The 20,551-nt window shown below is 43.5% G+C and overlaps 1 protein-coding gene across 2 annotated transcripts in view; it reads right to left on the minus strand.

Moving 5' to 3' along the window:
- CUL3 (cullin 3) overlaps positions 1–6,149 on the minus strand; it is a 50,065-nt gene extending 43,916 nt beyond the window's left edge. The window contains exon 1 of one of the 2 annotated variants that reach the window (XM_081861529.1): positions 5,688–6,149. In XM_081861529.1, coding sequence (XP_081717655.1) covers positions 5,688–5,753 — 66 coding nt within the window. In that variant the 5' untranslated portion in view covers positions 5,754–6,149. The remainder of the gene's footprint in view (positions 1–5,687) is intronic. The other variant, XM_081861530.1, reaches the window with a different exon arrangement.
- Positions 6,150–20,551: the final 14,402 nt, after the last annotated feature.

Below are 20,551 nucleotides of genomic sequence, written 5' to 3' on the forward strand. Positions count from 1 at the left end.
CTTATGTTTACTATGGGAAGCCATCTATGTCCTGCTAGTCCTTACTGTGGAGATCACACAATATTATTTTTTTACAAACACACTGATACTGTCTCTGTCCAATAGCAACAGGAAGCAATTCTCAGCACCAGGGAAAAAATACAAGGTGGCCACCTCACACTGACTCCCATTTCACAGAGTCTGAGGCCTCTGCCCAAGGGCACTGGTAAAAGGATTTGTTGGCAGCAGGCAGCAGGTTTACAATCTCTGCCCTACAGGGAAAAGTTACCACTGTCACTAAAGTCCCTGCCTGAGGTGGGTGCAGAAGGAAATCTTGTAGAAAAGCACCACATAAGGAGCCTATGCAGAGGCAGACAAGGGGGAAACAAACAAGTATGGCTAGATTTAACCATCACCTAGGGCAGTGTTTCCCAACCAGGGGCCAGGATAATCCAAGGGGGCCACAGGTGAACATTGTGTAAGGGGGTGCACAGCACGAGGCTAGGAAGCCACAGAGGAATGTGAGCAGTGAAGGGGGGGAACCTTCTTTTAAAAAGAAAGAAAATAGTTCTGATTGGCTGGCTATCAGCCTGGCCAATCACAAGCGGGTGAGGGGTTGGCCCACCAGGGCCTAGAGCTCCTTTTTGCCATGTGTGCTTTCTTGGATAAGTCCTGGATTGTTTCCGGTGAGAGGGGGCGATCACTGAGGCTCCAATTTTGACCAGTAGAACCCGCAATCCAAAATCCCCAGGTCAGGTGAGTGCGGTGGTGGCATGGCAATGGGTGAGCTGGAGCTGCTTGTTGCTGCCGCCAGTGCTGGGCCTGGTGACAGCCTGGGCCTGACTCTGCAAGATGCAGGGTGCAATCCACCCCAGCGCCTAGCCGAGTGGAGTCATCTGGTGCTGCTGACTTGCATCTAGTAAAGAAGTGTCTACTCAGAAGAAAGTTGCACTGAATTCAGTGGGCCTTATTCCCAGGTAAAGGTGTGGAGGGTATAGTGTTTTATGACAAGATCTTTTTGCACCAGGTCAGTGAGGAGAACTTGCTTTTTAAAATTCTCCTATATACAGAACTCCCTGCACGCCTTTTGGACTTTTATCTGTAGGTTTTCTCCTCTGTGTCAAATAATTGAGGTCAAATACCGTATTTTTCGCCTCATAGGACGCACCAAGTTTTTTTAGGGGGGAAATAAAGAAAAAAAATTTATTCCCCCCCCCCCAGGCGCTTGTGGAGCCGGCAGCAGGGAGAAGCGCTCTTCTACCCACTGCCCGCCTGCAGACCAGGTCCGGGGACAGCGGGAAGACGCGCTGCGCCTCCCAGCTGTCCCCGGGGAGAAGCGCTCTTCTACCCACTGCCCGCCTGCAGACCAGGTCCGGGGACAGCGGGAAGATGCGCTGCGCCTCCTAGCTGTCCCCGGAGCTTGCGGGGCAGGCAGCGGGGAGAAGCGCTCTTCTCCCCGCCGCCCGCCTGCAGACCAGGTCCGGGGACAGCGGGAAGACGCGCTGCGCCTCCCAGCTGTCCCCGGAGCTTGCGGGGCAGGCAGCGGGGAGAAGCGCTCTTCTCCCCGCCGCCCGCCTGCAGACCAGGTCCGGGGACAGCGGGAAGACACGCTGCACCTCCCCGCTGTCCCCGGAGCTTGCAGGGCTGGCGGCGAGGAGAAGCACGCGTCTCCCCGCCGTCAGCCTCCAAACCACATCGGGAGACAGCGGGATGGCGGCATTCCGCCTCCCCACTGTCCCCCGACCTTGTGGGGCTGGCGCTGCGGCTCTCCTGAAGCCTGGAGAGCGAGAGGGGTCGGTGCTCTCCAAGCTTCAGCAAAAGCCTGCATTCGCCCCATAAGACACACACACATTTCCCCTTCATTTTTGGAGGGGGAAAAGTGCGTCCTATAGGGCGAAAAATATGGTTAAGTGTTGTTTACTTTTTATACTACATGGAAGATGGATCTTCCTCAGGAGGTTCTGCACTCTCCTTCCTTGGAGGTTTCTAAGCAGAGATTGGATGGCCATCTGTAATGGATGCTTTAGCTGAGTTTCCTTACACTGTGTAGTGTTATACTAGAAAGATGACCCTTGGGGCCCCTTCCAGCTCCATGATTCTATGTTTTTCTGCTTCAACAATATTTCATTATGTTCCTATCATGTTATGTAATTGTATTTTGTATAAATAATAAAAATTATAAATAAAACAGGTTCTATTTACAAATAAAACATTTAAATAGCTACCTTTCTACCAGTAGGATGAGGGGGGCATGGGCATAGCCAGAATTTTATTAGGGGTGTGCACTTTTGTTTGGGGGGGGCAGAACATCATATTTATATTGATTTTTACTTATTGGAGTCAACTCCCCCCCCCCGGCTACACCCATGGGGGGGACACAGGAAGGAAACAAGGTCAGAAGAGGGCCATGGTCAGGAAAGGGTTGGGAAACTAAGCTAGGACACCAAGATCACTCTTGGTAGAAGGACAGTTGGATGTTGCCCCAACCATTTCCTAAACTTTCTGAGACTGCATTGCTTTGCTATAGGGGAGAGGTTTTCAGAATCTGTCCAAATTTCTGTTGGAGCAAAAGAACTTTTATTTATTACATGTATATCCTACTTTACTTCATTTGACATTTAACAGACATTAAGATCACATAACAGGCACTGAATTAAAAAGCAGATATTGTGATCAATATAATGACCTGTTCAATTACTATATTGAACTTAGGTCAGTTGATCCCTTAACTCCCAAAGAAAAATATGCTTTCTCTCAGTGTGTTCCCCTATGAATGATAAAGTCGGTTAGAAAGCACTTTATAGGTCATTAAGTGTAAACCATCAGATTTTATTAGGGGTCTCTCACAGGGTTGTATGCTGTTTGTGCACAAGTAGAACAGAAGGCTAAGAAGGCCTTCTGGCATGGATTTTGGGAACAGGTTGGGGTTGTTATTTAAGGGAAAGGAAGGTTAAGGCACAAATGCAAGTCTACTTATGCAACAATTAATTCTGTCCACAAAATTTTACAACCCACTAGCACAAATTCAAAACTTTCATCAACCCAATCCAAAGTCAATATATGGACTAAGTAAGGCTGTCTCAGCATGTGATCAATACTACATTGTACATACTTTATGTATAAACTAGTGTAGATCGTGGTTAATTATCCCCATAATTCAACTTTGAATTGTGGGCATCTATCTTTTTGTCATTCCTCTTAATTTTCTAATGCTGCTTTTTTGCTGAATAAGTTGCACCATGCTTGGTACCCATGTACTGAAGATCTTTGCTTCTATCAGTAGCTCAGTGACAACTTCTTGCTTACTGACAGCCTTCAGTCAAATTACTTAGATGCAACCCTTCCCCACGATATTCTAAAGAGCTGAGTTAAAAATATGCTCCCCCTCCCCATTCCAGGCCAAAACATGAAAAGGTATGCCTCAAGGTAAAAAGCAAGGTTTTGTTGTTTTTGCTTTGTTTTGCTGCTGCTGGAAGTTGGATGGTAAAGAATGGCAGTTTATATATACAGTGGTACCTCGGTTTACGAACTTAATCCATTCCGGAAGTCTGTTCTTAAACCAAAGCGTTCTTAAACCAAGGTGTGCTTTCCCATAGCAGTGGGGCACTCAATTTACAAATGGAACACACTAAACAGGAAGCGGAACATGTTCGGCTATTTCCAGGTTTGCAGCGTTCTTAATCCAAGTTGTTCATAAACTAAGCTGTTCTTAAACCAAGGTACCACAGTATATAAACCTGTCTAGAAATTATCTCCAACTGGTGGGTTGGACTCAGTTCCAGATCAGTCTGATCCAAGATAGGTTGCAAATGCAGCACTACCACAATACATACATATAAAAACATGCACAAACGCACATATGTAGTAAGGGGGGAAATACAAAGAAACTGGGTCCCCAAATACATCTTTGAGTTAAAGGAGGGTCCCAGGTCCAAAAATGTTGAAGACTACTGTTAGTTTGCTTTAACAATGGTTATTTTAATTATCTTCAGCTCATGATGTCTATGTACCCTCCCCACTAAGTAGGCATTAAATATAGCTATTTTAAAATATATTTCTAGAATGAGCCACAATTATGACAACTGCTAACAAAAAACACTTTTACAGGGAAAACAATGTTCTACTTTGTGTGAGAAGGCTGTGTGAACATTCTTCACCCACTAACATTTTATAGGCTCATCTGCAAGAAAGGAAAATGAAAAATGTTTACCCTGACTGCAAACTTTGTTTCTCTCAATCTGTTCAACTCCCATATACAACCAAGTGTTTGATGCATAAATCTCATAATCCAAATTTAAAAGACTTCAAGAAACACTTGTAATATATGTTTTACTTAGAGAATAATTGTAAAACACTGTAAGCAACTGTCATTGTTGATTATCATGATAGCATCTCCCACTGCTATTCAGGCAGCCAAAACCAACTTTAAGACATTTCAAAATTAACTTGACTAACATGTTGTACTTTCAACAGCTCCTAAGAACACAGCACTTTATTTAAAAACACAGATCTCTTTATCTTCAGAATCTATTACATTGTCATTCAGGGAGTCAATCTTAGCTGAAAAACAGGGTAAATATATAATAAGCAAGTTTTGTTGCTCTTTGTCAGAGTTAATTTTCCTAATCTAACTATGCTGACTTGGAAGAAAACACTAATGGTTTCAATTGGGCTTCTGAGTAAATAGGATTGGGCAGTAATAACTTAAAATATATAAATACAAGTTTAATTTTGAGAATGGAACTGCAGGTTGATCAAATGCTGATGGTGACAGTTCATTCACATAAACAGGTAGAGCCAGTTTCTTTGTGAAGGCAACAATTATTTGCCACTAGTTTCCTGACTCAAACGCAACAAAAACTTTTGCTCAGGCCTAAAAAACGTACAACCAAACATCTCCTTTTAAGCATATATGTATGTGTATAAACACTCCAGTACTTTGGCAATCAGCAAGTCAGATATCCTTAAAACAAAAACTTTACACGTTACAAAAAAACAAACAAACCCAGGCCTTCATCTTGGGTGTCCATTGGCTTTCAATCTTCAGCTGAAACAACTATCGGTCGGTACAAATCACCTCGAAAATGCTCCCTCCCCGTATGACAACCCCACAGAGGGGGGGGGGGGAATGTCCTAAAAACTGTCCGGTGTCAAAATCCTTACAATATTCAGCTTCATTTATTGATACTAGCGAGACAAAAACAAAACAAAACACAACAAGTTTGAAGTTGATACAGAACTAGTATGACGTTGGACTCTTCGGGCGAGTGTGTGTGTGTGTGTGTGTGTGTGTGTGTGTGTGTGTGTTGTTAAGACCTTCACGCAATTTATTGTCATTATTATTATTATTATTTAAATAACAGGCGCTGTACTAGGCAGGCCATTGTCAAGGGCGATCTCCCCAGAGCCCCTTTCCTGGGGCGGCGGGGGGAGGGCGGCCGGGCCCTCTAACCTGCCTCTCCCTTTCCTGGGACGGGAACTTGGGCTCCCCGCCCGCTGACAGCCTCTCCTGAGGGGCTCCCCGGAGGGCCTCCCCTCAGTGCCCGCGGCCCGCTCCCTCCGCCGCCCCTGTGACAAGCCAGGTCGGGCGACGAAGAGACGGGGCTCCCTTGCACGCAAGGCCGCGGCCGGCGGCTCGTCTCGTCGCCAGGCCCCGGTCCCGGCCCGGCGCCGCGACGTCCCTCTCGCTCCCTCCCTCCCTCACTCACCGGGAAGGCTCGGATCCGCATCTTGGTGTCCTTCCGGCTGCCGGTCCCCTTGCTCAGGTTCGACATCTTCGGGCCCGGCGGGAGCGGAGCCCCCCTTTCCTGAGGGGCGGGGAGAGGGAAACGGGGCCGGGGAGAAGCCCCCCTCAGGCGGCCGCGACCTTCACTCCGAGGGCGGGCGGGCGGGCGGGCGGGCGGAGAGGCGAGGTTGAGGCCTGGCCGTCTGTACGCGGCGGCGGCGGCGGCGGCGGCGGCTCCCTCAGCCTCCTGTGCCTCCTCCTCCTCCTTCTCCGCCGCGATGGCGGCCAAACATCGCTCAGTGCGCAGGGCCGAACAGGCCCCCCCTCCCCTCACGCAGAGACACAGACAGATCCGGCGGGGGCGGCGGCGGCGGCGCAAGAGAGAGAGGAGGGGAGGGAGGAGGAAAGGGGAGGAGCGCAGCCGGCGGGGAGGAGGGAGGAAGGGGGAGCAGAGTGGGGCCGCCAAGTCTCGCGAGAGCTCCAAACGGCTCCCGCGATAGTAGGAGGCGGGCGGCGGGGCGGGGGGGGGAGAGGGAAGCAGTGTTGTCTTTCTTCCCACTGACCCTAGGGAAGCTGGAGGAGGCGGGCGGGCGGGCGGGCGAGCGGTGCTGGTGATTGGCGGGTGGTGGCGCGGAGGAGGAGGCGGCGAGTGGGTAGATTTTGCTGTCACGTGCGGCAGGGGGCGGTGATTCGGGTTTGCACGTAGTGCGGTTGGTCGTTTGTTTCGGTTAAACCCGCTTTTAACCCGTTGCTTGCCTGGAGGCCTCTCTTAGGAAATCACTCGGGAGGTTTGCAGCGCCTCACCCGCCCCAATTCGCCTTGAGTACCTGGCCAAGGGCGTTTGGCTGGCGGTGGAATAAATGGCACGTCTTCTGCTGGGCCGTCATGTAAAACACACACACATTCGTGGCTGCTGCTGCTGCTGCTATTTTCCTCGTGGAACCAGGGACGCGTGCTTATTCTCAGGAGCCCCAGTCAGCATCAATGGTAGTCAGGGATGCTGAGGGATGTCTCAACACCTGGAGGGTCATAGGTTGCCCACCTACCTAATGTCTCCCACAAGGCAGCACTACTTTTATTAGTTATGATACAGCTGTGTTGCATAAGCAAATAGAAAACAAAACTTTCCCCAACCAGGCATACTTAGGAAACAATATTTTATTTTAGCTGTTGAAAATACTTGACAATACACTAGCTTGTCTACCATAAGGTAATTACAGAAAACAGAATAATACAAACCAGATGAAGGAGCTGCAAAAAGAGCCCATGTAGGTGATTGGTTGAATTAATCCCAAGAAAAGGAAAGGCTAGATGTTTTATTGGGCAGTGTGTGTGTGTACACGCACACACACGCACATACATATATATGTATAAAGTCAATAAACTAACACAACCTTTAAAATAAACAACAGCTGCATAACAATTTACTAAATAACAATCTACCAAAAGCAGCAGCAACTAATCACTTTATCAGATCAGGTCTCTCCAAATGCCCATCTAAAAAGGTGTACCTTAACTAGCTGCCTGAAACTACCGGTAAATAGAAGGGGTCCTCCGTGGAGGGGAACCTCCATGTGCAGGGGGCTACCACTGAAAAGACCCACGTGGCCCCACACCATGAACATCCAGCACAGGGACCATGAGGAGCACCTCATCTGCTTCAAATGCACTTCTCCATGGTTTGAGATCATCATCAAAAGCCTTTATCCAGGTTTTCCCACCATCTAAAGATGTTGTGGGAGCCCACCAGGGAGAGGGACATTGTCAGTTGTGGCACCCTAATTTTAGAGGCTCACCTGGTGCCCATTCTGATTTTTCCAGCTTCAAGTGAACTTGTTTTGTTTTATTCTGATTGTTTTGATAGTATTTTTAATGCTACTTTTACCAATTTTCCAGGTTTAGCTTATTTTTATTTATGAGTTATCTTACAGTGTCTTTAATATTTTATGATAAGCCATCCAGATAACATGCTTGAAGGGAGGGGTATAAATCTTAATTGTAAACTCTGATTGGCAGCTTCCATGGATGCAGCAGGACTTTGTCTTCACTCTCATCTTGTCTGCTTGAGCCTTCTGCCTACTGCTATTTGTTCATGCACATTCCCCAAATTATTTTTCAAACTTCTCCTGTTTTTGCACAAAATTTAAATGATCGCACCCATAGAACATTAGTCCTTCACAGATGTCAAGATCATAAAGTACCAAAATTTTGTCCAGTGTAAGTAGAAACCACATATAGCATATATACAGGTCAGCTTGCCTTCATTTGTCATGCTTGCAATAGGCTTTATACTGAGACTGAAAACACAGGTTGTTATTCATTTCAACATGCTAGTGTAGAGCTAAAAAGTTCAGGTCTAAAGACAAATGAGGTGTTTACTGAGTGCCAGGTGCAAAATGAAATCCACAATATGGTAATACATTTATTAAAACAAAACGTCAGGAAATAGTACTGCTGTACTATTTTGGACTTTTTTCCCTAATAGACCAACATGGCTGCATATGTTTTTTTTTCAGTGACTGGGAACCTAGAGGGCTGAAATTTGCATTGAAATTCAGAATGTGAAAATTGTTGGAAGTCAACAGTATTATTCCATATGCACATTAATACCTTGCAGTATTGAAAGAAGACTCTCATAAATGTTTTGAATGGTGTCGCTAAGGTCAACAGCAAATACATATTTTTGTCAGTTGGGAGTTGGATAATTTGTGAAATGAAGTGAAATGATAAGAAAGGATTGTAGGCCTGTTTCACATATATATCAGTGCTAAGACACCTTGGAGATGGTATGACATTTGAAATGATGGAATTGGTATACGAAGGCCCTTTTTCAAAAAATACAGTTTGTCATGATTATAGCAAATACGGTAGGTTTCAAGAGGGTTTTAGCAGCTGATACAACAGAAGCTGTTTTAGTTCAATCAGTGCAGCAGCACTGGGTGTTGGGCTGCAGGGGGCACCACTACAATGCTGTCGAATGGAGCATGAGAGTTGTGGGGGGGGGGGGGGGATCACCAAATTTTAGCGTTGCTACTGAAATTTCAGAGCCCAAAGTCCACTACTGGATATAACCTCTGAAGTCACATGTTTATACCAGTTGTATCCAACCAAGTGAGTCATAGCCATTATTTTCAATGTGTCTACTCGGAGTAGGAGTAACATTGGATACAATGCACTGTAGCCACTGTACCCTATTATGTGGAAGTCACTTCTGTGACAGTCAGTAGGCTGTCAAGAACACACCAGTGATCAACTTTGTTTTCCTGTAGTTCAAAATATCTGCAGGGTACCATGTTGTGGAAGGCTAAACTAGAGTGAGATGATAGGGCCAGATGATAGGGCAGAGAGAGTGACGTCCAGCAGATTTGAGCTCCAGTGCCAATTATTTTAACAATAAGAACTTTGTAAATAAGCAGCCTTCAGGCTTGTGAAGATGGATAGGTATGCATCATATTATTCACATGTGCAGCATTAACTGCAGTGAAAACATTATTTTGCCTGAAGTTAAATGTATATTTGAGTGTTTGTAACTCAGCGTTGTTCATTATACATATACAAAGTCTAGCTTCCTGTTATTTGAATCTGAGGGTGCATATTCAAGATCACACCTCCGATGTCTGCTTTAAATAACTCATAATAACTAACTACCTCTGCCTGGTTTCCTGTTTGTTATCTCAAATGTGAATCAGAATCTCCTCATAACTTATAAGCGTACATTGGAAGAGCAGGAGGAATTCCAGCCCTTTACCACCCTTCAAATACTCTGGTTGATGGGTTATGGATGCAAAGGTCTAGCTAAACTATGTTAAGGGAACATGACTCTACAGTTTGTGTGTATATACTGACCCGTTTGTAGCGCAATATATTTTATTTTCATTCCAGAAAATATTCATTTTCATTCCAGAATTGCTCATGCTCATCCTCAGCTTGATGCTTTCAATCTAGATAAATTCTAGATTCTGTGGTCTGTGAAGGTGTGGTTACTTGGTACACATTTAAAAACCCTCCCCTTGATTAGGTTACCCATGCCTCTTCCTTCCTACACATGCCCCCGATGAAACAAGAATGAAGTAGTGATTGCAATCTTGGTATACACCCACCCACAACATCATTGGGCAGGTGTGGATACACAACCCCCCAATTGCCAGGATATCCTACATGATCTGTTTCGAACTCCTGACCCACCAGTGGAAGAACAATGATCCAAATCTCATAACCTAAATACACACAAATAGAAAATCACAGTTGCAGAAAGTAAACAAACAGTATATTGTAACCAACAGGTCACACCAAGCTGGCACACCTCAACTGAAACTGCTCTGTATGCCATGCAATAGAACTATAAGTATTATTTTGCAGAGATTGCATATCATGCTCTTATTACTGCCACCAAAAAAGGCATCAACATAACAAGCTGTTAGACAGCTTGCCTCCACACTGGAATTTTGATAACGTGCTGTGGGAACCAGGCCGGGGTCATGGGGTTATGGCATAATACCTGCCCTATCTTAACAAGCGGATGCCATCTACCCTCTGAACTGTATTTAAGCCAGGCTGCTTAGAGTACAGCAAAACTGGTACCAGAAACTTAATTGTTGGTTGACTTGTTTTGCTTTGCATTTATGTGCTTAAGACTAGATTGTTAAGGGTTTTTTTTTTTTGTAATATGGAATTTATACTGTTTTTGGCACATGGTTGATGTTTGTCATCTTTTAATTTAACCGTCATCTTCTGTATTTTGCATGTTTCCCAGTGCTCTGTATATTGATGCTTTGAACGTTTGCAGTAGGACACAGCTCATTGTGGAAAAGTGGCATATGACTAAATCAAACAAAAAGACAGGACTTCAGAATTCTGTGGACATGCCCCCCATCAGCTGCCCCATCAATGAGGGAAAAGGCAGCCACTACCACACTACCACAAAGAGAAGCTCTTTGCACGTCTCCTCAGTTCAGAAGAGATGGGAGGGTGGGTGTCCAATTCTGGCCTCCAGTAAAGTGTGTACATGTTTAAGGGACATGTTCAATGGAGAAGAACCTGACTCAGTGCAAACACAAACTGAGCAGGAAGAGCAAAATATTTTTGAGTGGATATTTACTAAGATCTTTCATAGGTACCAGAGGGGGTAATGGTGCCTGTGAATGCTGCATTGGTGATCCCTGTAATATGCTAAGCAGTTCTTCCCTATCACATTAATTATTTTCATTTTCTCTATTTTGTGCTGTCTTGCAATTGTTCTTAGAAAATGATATATAAGTATATATTGTTTAACAAATGCATTTAGATTGCAGTCCTGTACATACCTACCTGGAAGCAGGATCCCTTGAGCATTGTGGAGCTTACTTTTGAGTAAACATGTATATGATTTAATTGTCCTCCTTCTGCTGTACTGTGTGGCAATTTTTTTGGGTACACCATATATTGAATGGCTCTGACCCTATGCAGGCATAGGCAAACTCAGCCCTCCAGATGTTTTGGGTCTACAACTCCCATCATTCCTGACCACTGGTCCTGTTAGCTAGGGATGATGGGAGTTTAGTTCCAAAACATCTGGAGGGCTGAGTTTGCCTATGCCTGGAATAGAGCAATAGAAACATTAAGACATGTTGTTTTCAAATGGTACTTTTCCAGAGATGGGTGAAACAAATTTTTCACTCCCATTCTACTAAAATATCCAGGAAGGACTTGTGAATTATAAATTGGCCTACTTATTGGCTGACACAAATAAAATAATAACAGTAACAGTTGCTAGATTCCTTTTTTCTGCTGCAAGGGATTTTCTTAGGTTAATTGTATATTAGTTTGTTTCTGTATAACTGTTGGAGTTTTATGACTTTTGAGTTTCAATTTGTTTTCATCAGTTCTGTGACAGTGTAATAAAAGTTAATTGTTCTCAAAAATGCATAGAATTGTATTGTTAGTTTCTCAAGAAATGTTGTTACCATTATGCATGTACACTTTGGGACACTTTGACGGTAGCTATGATTTCCCCCCTTTACAGATTGTAGATATTTTTGTGCACAAATGTCACTTTGAAAAGAGAAACTATAAAAATCTCTTTACCTAATTTTCAGCATAATATATGCTAAATCATAAAATAGCTGTAAATGTGCAAATCACTTCAAGTTTCAGTCCCCTGGGCAATTGAAAATGTTGCATCAAACACAGCGGGACTTACATCCAAGAAAGCATGTATAGGATGACGCTCCAACTCTCATAGATCCAGTTGGATATATACAGTATATGTATGCACAAATCTATGCTAGATGGTATATATCATCTTTATTGCTACCTCATGCCCTGGTTTTATTGACTTAATTCAACAAGCCAAGCTGAAGAAAAACAGCATCCTCCTTATTCTACCAGATCTTGTTCTACTAGGTGTCTACCATATCCTGAATAATCCCTGGTGGCCTGCTGCCATTTTGTATACCTTGAAAGGAAAGGCTTAAGATCACAAGGATGTTATAATTACACCATGACACACTTTTAAAACAAGTCTAGCCAGAGAAAATCTGTAGCACTGAAACAGATGGGTGGAGTTTGCCTCTTGGTGTCAGCATGCCGTGTTCTATGACTTCCTCACACAGGTGTTTCTATTCCCTTCCTACTTCCTAGCTTAGCCTCAGCAGCCGTTTATACATGGTTTACTATGCCTATGCCAAATAACGCAGCAAAAGTCAAGCAACAGATATTTCTGCTGGACAGGTGGCTAAACCGTCAGCGGTGGATAGGGTTGAAGAACATCTCCCAACCACAGAGAAGGAAGAAAATATACTTCTTGACTTCAGCAGGGTGGCCCAACCAAGGACTTCACTCCCCAAATAGTGTAGGAATATTGGGGTACAAGAGGGGGAATTTTTGACACCACTTGGGGCTGTCTCCGGGACCACTTTTTGTTGCTGGATTTATTGTGGCGTTTGCTGGCCTGTGGTCAGCTTCCGAGTGTTGCTTCTGCCTGTGCAGCAGAATTATTTCAAGCTTCTATCTAGTGCAGTTGAAGACATCAGTTTGCCAGGACAGAGAACTGTAAACAAACAACTAGCTTATCATAATGCATTGGTGCCACTGCTCATTTAAGGACTCGCCCATCTTATGTTTACATCACAAAGTTGTCCTTCAAGGAAGCCTTTTAATGACACACCTACACATGAAAACACATCACTGCTAGAGCCTACATGAAGTTAATGCTGCATTGTTTATATATTCTAAAGATCCAATGCACATGGTTAATTAGAAACCTGGATGAACTGGAAGGTTATTTGCAAAGGCATGACCTATCATGCAGTACAACTGTGAGGGCAATGTGCCATAGAAAGATTTATGAATCCATTGATTGCTTGGCTGATAACTAAAGCTACAAACCTATGATCACTTACCTGGGAGTAAGCTTCATAGAACATAGAAGCACTTCCAGGTAGACATGTGGAGGATTGTGCTGTAAGAGGGTCATTTTGTACAATGAAGGTTTGGTTCCTGGTGATATCAATAGCGCTCAGTGCACCACAATTCTCTAAGCAGTAAGAAGTTCCAAGAGTTCAATACTTTTCCAAGTTCAGTTTCCATTGGGATGAGGTAACAGGAAGATTATGGCATTCAGAAGTGCTTTTGTGCCAAAATTGCATGAGGGAGGTCAGTCACAACAGTGGTCATTCAGCTACCACTTCCTCACCTCTAAGGCTAAATACACACAGATGGTTTAAAAAGCAATGGCATCCTTTTCCCCATTGTGTGTCACATCATTTTGTGTCATTGCTGTAAACACCAGAGGTGGAGTGGGGACGTTTCTGCCCAATGCACATTGCCTGATTTGCTTCCCCACACCAAACACCTACTCATTGAAGCTGTCATCTGTGCATGTACCTCAAATATATATCTCAGCTTAACCATGACTTACATTTTCAAATTGAATGGAAAGCTGGCTTGAGAGACCAAAGGAAAAAAGATAGAATGATGCCTTAGGATGATGCCCAAACATTACAAGATCAAGCTAACCTATGGGAGACTTGTTGGGAAAATGCACTTCACGAGGAGCATCACATCAAGTGTAGAAATGACATGTAGTATCTTTAGATACTTGAAAGTGAAGGAGAACGGAATATTGGCACCATTTTGATATTTAGAGCCTGCTTAGTCAGGAGGCTTTGACTGACAGATTGCAAGGAGTATCCAATGGGCTTAGTTGCACAGTCAGGAAAGAGAAGTCTACTTCTTCAACTTTATTTTATTTTATTTTTTGCATTTATATCTCACCTTTTTCTCCAAGGAGCTTCCAGATTGGGAGCCCCCATGGCTGCTTCATTGAGGTATGACTAGTCCTAAGCATGTGATTTGAATATGCTTTTAATGTTAACACTTACCTATCACATAGCATAGGAAACCACTATTGAAAACCATTAATTGAAAGCAACTTAATATACGACAGAGGAAACTGTTGCTTGAAGTACAAGTTAACAGCTCCCACCTAAAAATTTCTCACTCGTATGTAGTAATTCAGGTCAAGGCATACAGGTTTAAAATTAATTGTTACGTCTTCTGTCCATTCTACAATTACTTTTGTACATGCACACCTTGACCTGAATTAAGGTATACATATTTAAGTTTGATTGTACAATGGACAGAAGGTGTGACAATTAATTACAAACATGACTGTGAGAAGCAAAAGTACAAGCAAGGTGGAAAACTTTCAGACATGGGGACTCCATGTACAGATCTGTTTGCATAAATGAATGAACACACTGGGTTGGTCTGCACTGTCAGCCACACATTCCACCGCCTGCTTCCACTCCCCATATTCCTATAAAGTAAGTATTTTGTTTTATTATGGTTTGTTATGTCTTGTTTGATGGTGTTCCTTGTTTCTATTAAAAATTCAATAAAAACCTATAAACAAATGGAAAACAATGTCCAGTACATAACACTGAGATTGGACATCTCAATATACCTGAGTATATAAACTTTGGTTAGCCTGCTTAAAACCAGTCAGGTGACGTGATCTCTTTACCAGTAGATGCTGAAACTGGATGAACGGGTGCCTTCCCTATTCATAAATAATCTCTCACTCGCAAATGTCATTTAATTTAGCCCTCCATGTTAATTAGGAATATTATATGCCTCCTGCCAGTCCTTTCATTTCCCTCTTTGAATTGCCAGCCTACCTTAAGGACTTAATATTTCCCATAATGCAGTGGAATCAAGGGAGGTTGCTTGCCAACGCCTTTAAGAATTCCCAGGAACTAACTCTGAAACAGAAAGGAAGCTGTGGCTCCATTTATGTTCCATTTAAAATCTTTTTACACTTGTTCCTCTTTAAGCCCCTCTAAGCTCTGTGTTAGTATCCATTAGGTGTAATAAGCTAAGGCTCTGTTTTATCTATATGTAGTGTAAACTCAAGCTGTTCCTCAGTGCATCAGGTTAGACTGCCTTGTTAGGGGTTTGTAGTTTAGCCTTTTCTGACCTTCTCAGGGAGAGCCTATAAATCTTTACGCAGCTTCAGATCTCCTGGATCTGAAGGATCACCTCTTCCCATATGTATCTACTCAGGCCTTAAGATCATCAACAGAGGCCATTCTATGAGTGTTCCTTCACTCTTGACATAACAGAGAGAGTCTGTGAGGGAGAGGCTTTCTTCAATGGTGGTCTCCCAGTGGGAGAATGCTGTCATTAAAGAGGCTCATCTGGAACCTATAGTAATTATTATTTTTTTGTTTTCCTTTTTTACTATGTTAACATTTTTATCAGTGTTATCATTTAAACTACAGTGGTACCTCAGGTTACATACGCTTCAGGTTACATACGCTTCAGGTTACAGACTCCGCTAACCCAGAAATAGTGCTTCAGGTTAAAAACTTTGCTTCAGGATGAGAACAAAAATCGTGCTCCAGCGGCGCGGTGGCAGCAGGAGGCCCCATTAGCTAAAGTGGTGCTTCAGGTTAAGAACAGTTTCAGGTTAAGTACGGACCTCCAGAACGAATTAAGTACTTAACCTGAAGTACCACTGTACTGATCTCCATATCCCCCCCTCACCCTTGTATTTGCTCTTCATTTGTTTGCTTATCTGTTACATTTATAGCCCACTTTTTCTTCAAGGAAAAAGTGTGTTCCATTTTCTACTGAAAACACTTAGAAACTCTCCCCCAAATGGGAAATCCCAATAAGCTAGGATTCCTGCTGGAAGGAAGGTTTCTAAGTGTGCCTAATAGAACACACTTAAAAACCCTCTTCAGACCTTCAGCTTGATCACACAATTTCAGGCAAATCCCTTAACACAGCATCCTAATCACCTCTCTTTTAAGTGGTGACAGTAGTCTTCTTTTTAATTCCACCCTTCTCTGCAAGATGTTTCAAGACCACATACAGATATGCTATAGTGCCTGCATTTCACAGTCCTCAGTCATTCTGTCTCTGGAGTAATCCAATTTACTCAACAACGCCACAGTTAAGAGGTTTAGGGGTAGTAGCCCCAGCCTGACCAATGACTGGTTATCACAGGTAATATTATTGCAAAACTTAAACCTGAGCAACATTGAGTAAGATTCTAGCGGAAAGAATTGTGGGGAAGCTGAACAGCTGTTGCGGGGCAACCTTTAAGGGAAGTAACACTAAAAGAGACCCTGAAGGAAAGGAATGATCAGAGAACTGCTGAGTCAGCTTTAACAAAGTGATTCCTCTGTAGTCTTTAACCCAGAGCAGAGAAGGAACCCCAGGGAGTACTGAAGGAATCTAACAAATGAATCTTTCTAACAAGGGGTGGGGGGTGGGATACAAACTCGCCAAACCAACTCCAGCTGTTGATTGCTTTTATAGCTGTGTTCACATTAATGCGTGCAGACATCCATTAGTTATTTCTGTAGAAGATGAGCAAGGAGGACACAGCTTTCCTTCTATACTGTTCACGAACCTTTTAAGATCATGAATATACAAGGAGAAACCAGCAAGACAAATAGCTCCAGCCCCAAACAGGAATTGTCTTGTGCAGGGCTCCAGCTGGGCTGGAACAGTAGCTTTGGAATGCTGTTCAGGGTTTGCATGGAAGGTTTCAGAAGGTGGGAAAGGATAAAGGATCTTTCCCCTCCCAGTGCCAGACAATGCCAGAGAACCCAGCCTCAAGAACCGAGTGCTTTATTGGTATAGTGGGGGTGGGGGGGGTCTAGAGAGTGGGGAGTTACTAGAGGGAATAATGATGATTCTACTTCTTTTTAAGCCAGGAAACTCAGACAAAGGAGTGTATGCTGTGTCAATGTTTTGGAAGCACCTTTCTTTTTTATATAGAAGAACTTGCCATTGCATGCCCAACGAAGGTACTAAAAACATGTCAGACGATTTAATCATGCCAATGAACTGTTTCAGGTTTACCTTTCTTGGCCCTATTCGGTGGTAACATTAGGTCATTAGGAGTTTGGGGGCAAAGTGGCATCTGCACGCTGGTGACACTCAGTTCTGTTTCTTGATAACATCTGAATCAGGAGAGGCTGTGTGGGCCCTGGATGCTGTGGTGGGATGAATGAGGGAAAATAAGCATAGCTTGAATCCCGACAAGATGGAGGCACTGTAGGAGGGTGGGTCCTGGGTTTGAGAAAGACATAGCAGACGATGCAGCGATTTCTCCAAAGAAGCTCTTTATTTGTAAGCTGGAACAGAACTGAACAGCAAACAGCTCAGCCGGCCTGCTTTTATAGGCAGCCAGCTGTCAACATTGTAGCAACAACAACCCAGGGTTTCCCGCCTAAAGTAACTGACGTGGACCTGAGTGAAAACTATATACATGATACTCCTGGTGGCCAGGGTGAGAACTTCAATACATAACAGCTTGCACTCCCACTGAAGAAGCAGAAACACTGTCTGGGGTGCTCCTGGATGAGAGGTGGGACCAGAGCTAAAGGTAGGTGAAGCCATCCCATTGTTTTACCTTTCTCTTTCCAATGCCTTTATCCCTTTCTTCTCACCTCCCTTTGTTTCTGGTACCCCATACAGTCATACCTCGGGTTACAGACTCTTCAGGTTGCATGTTTTCGGTGTGCAGATGCGGCGCTGCGGGTTGCAAACGCTGTGGGTTGCAAACGCTGTGGGTTGCAAACACTGCGGGTTGCAAACGTGCCTCCTGCATGGATCACATTCCACTGTATTTCTGTTGTGACGTGGGGTTTGTGATTTCAGCTCTCTTGACATATTATGCTGGAGACAGTTCTCTAGTAACACTTCTTTATTAAAAGCAACAAGACTAAGACCTGAGGAGGGGAGAGCTACATTTATAGGGACAGGGAACTAGCTAGAAAGAATACATTTTGGAGGGAACAATATCAGGCAATCACAGTCCTGCCTTTTGGAGGCAACCAATAAGACAGAGGATCCAAATACAGCAGCTTAAATGAACCAATAGTAGCTGTACCCTCTGAAACCAAAAGGCAGTTACTTTACCCTAATGCAATTACAGACAATAATAATACAGATATAAAATCCTTTGACTCAATACACAACAATTTCCACCTCCCTCCTTGCCACCTGCATGAAATTAGTCCAAGGACTTACAGTCCTCAGAATTCTGGTTGGCCACCTGTGTGGTTATGTAAAATAATCAAATGGGTCTATGTACTAGATTTGCATGTCAAAAGCATAGAATCCTTTGCTTTAAAAAAAGATACCCATTTGATGTGTGTTTTATAATATTCCTGTAGTTATGAGGTATAAAACATTAAATGCAAGGCCTCTTAAAATGCACCATTTTTTAGCAATTTCATGTATCCAAAAGACAGCCTTTAGAATCTGTTAAGAATTTTCTTCTGTCTCCAGATCTGCTACAGAAATCTGATATGGAACCCCTGTCAATTTTCCCTACTATCTTTAGAATAGTGTGTCAATATTAATCTTTTAAAAATTACATACCACTTTAAATTACATACCACTGTACAGTCTGTGCAGAGCAGTACACCTTCAGAACTTATTTTCTCATATTGAGATGTACTTTATATGTGTATTTGAGTAGCATGGCCAACCAGGAAGATTCCTCCATATGAAGCATTTTTTTAAAAAACAACAACAACCACCAGCACCTGCTATATGATTAAACTATAGTGAGATGAATACTTTCTCTCTCTATGTGTCAGCAGTGAATAGCAGTTTGATGCCAAGGTGAGTATAAGTTTTGTCACAGAATTGCTTTGAACTGTCCTGGAAGTGAAACGTGTCAAATAAAAGCAGAGTAGCTGTCAGAATTCCAATTGAGGTGCTTTGCTAGAAATGGTTCGGAGAAAATATTTCCTTACAGCTCTGGTGTTCAGGAGTGCAGACTGAAATGTTTAGAAGATGAACTGCTGAGATAGTTGGACTATCGGGAGTAACTATTATGGCTTTACAGATGGCTCTGTCTAGCAGAAATCACTGCAACATAAATGCAAGGGGTGGGTGGGTGGTGGGTGTGTTGGGTGAGAGAGAAAGATAAAGCCTGCATTCAAATGAGGGATATAAGAACACAAGAACTGCCTTATTCGGAGACAGACCTGAATAGCCTTTTCCTGTCATGCCCAGCTGCTTCATTGAATTCTGTTAGGCAAATATGTACGGTTCATCTTGTGTTTCGTAAGATGTGTAGGAGGCAGTGATGGCCACCAGCTTTGGTGGTTTGAAAGGTGATTGGTCAAATTCATGGGGGAAAGGGCGTCTCCTGGTACGCCTCGCGGAGGACCTTATGGTCCAGAAATAATAATACTTTGGAGGTCCCCGGCGTCAAGGAGATTAGACCAGCCTCGACCAGGGCCAGAGCCTTCTCAGCCCTGGCCCCGGCTTGGTGGAATGCTTTGTTGCAAGAGACCAGGGTACTGCGGGATCTGACATCTTTCCGCAAGGCCTGCAAGACGGAGCTGTTCCGCTAGGCCTTTGGTCCGGGCCCAGTCTGATCCCCTTCCTTCCTCCTTCTTCCCTCTTTCTATGGGACCCTGTATGTAAGTGACCTCTTGGCTCCTTCTATCGACCCACTTGGGACCAGCATGGGTGGCTGGGCCTGGTGAACATTTAATATTCCTTACCCCTACGGTTGTGATTCGTGGGTTCCCACCTAATTTTATTTTTATTTTAAATGTGATTTTGAACTGTATTTTAATCAATCGTTTGATTTTGTGTTTTTAACATATTATATATTTGGTGTTAGCCGCCCTGAGCCTAGTCTTGGCTGGGGAGGGCGGGGTATAAATAAATTTATTTATTGGTCTGATCCAGCACCCTTGCCTTATGTTCATAGGTAAGAATCACAATGATTCTCATGGTTCAAAATTGCTGTAAACTGAATGCTAGCTAACCTTGACCATGCTGTTTTCTTATGTTTTCACTCTATGAATGGAATGAGAGAATTGCACTCATCGGAAGATTTTGTGTTGAGAGTCAAAATTAAGGATCCAAACCTAATCTGGATATAAAAAATAAAATAGGCAGGCAGTTAAAGTAGTTGGCACTCTTGCCTTGGTTTTAGAGCTGAAACTTTCACTGTCTTAATTAATGTGTGTGTGTGTTTGTATGTATATGTAAAAGTATTTTATGATTCTATAATCAGTTTAGATTATTGCATTTAAAACCGTATCTCACCCTGCTTCTTGCTTTGGTTCTTGGTACAGTGGTACATTGGTTTAAGAACAGTATTCTGGTTTAAGAATGATTTGGTTTACAACCTCTGCCAAACTGGAAATAGTGTCTTGGTTTTCGAACTTTACCTCGGTCTAAGAACAGAATCCGAATGGTGGAAGGGCACCGGCAGAGGGAGGCCTCATTAGGGAAAGCATGCCTCAGTTTAAGAACAGTTTTGGTTTAAGAATGGACTTCCGGAACGGATTAAGTTCGTAAACCGAGGTACCACTGTAT

Source organism: Podarcis erhardii (assembly GCF_964252035.2).
Source record: "Podarcis erhardii genome assembly, chromosome: 5".
Classification (NCBI taxonomy): Eukaryota; Metazoa; Chordata; class Lepidosauria; order Squamata; family Lacertidae; genus Podarcis; species Podarcis erhardii.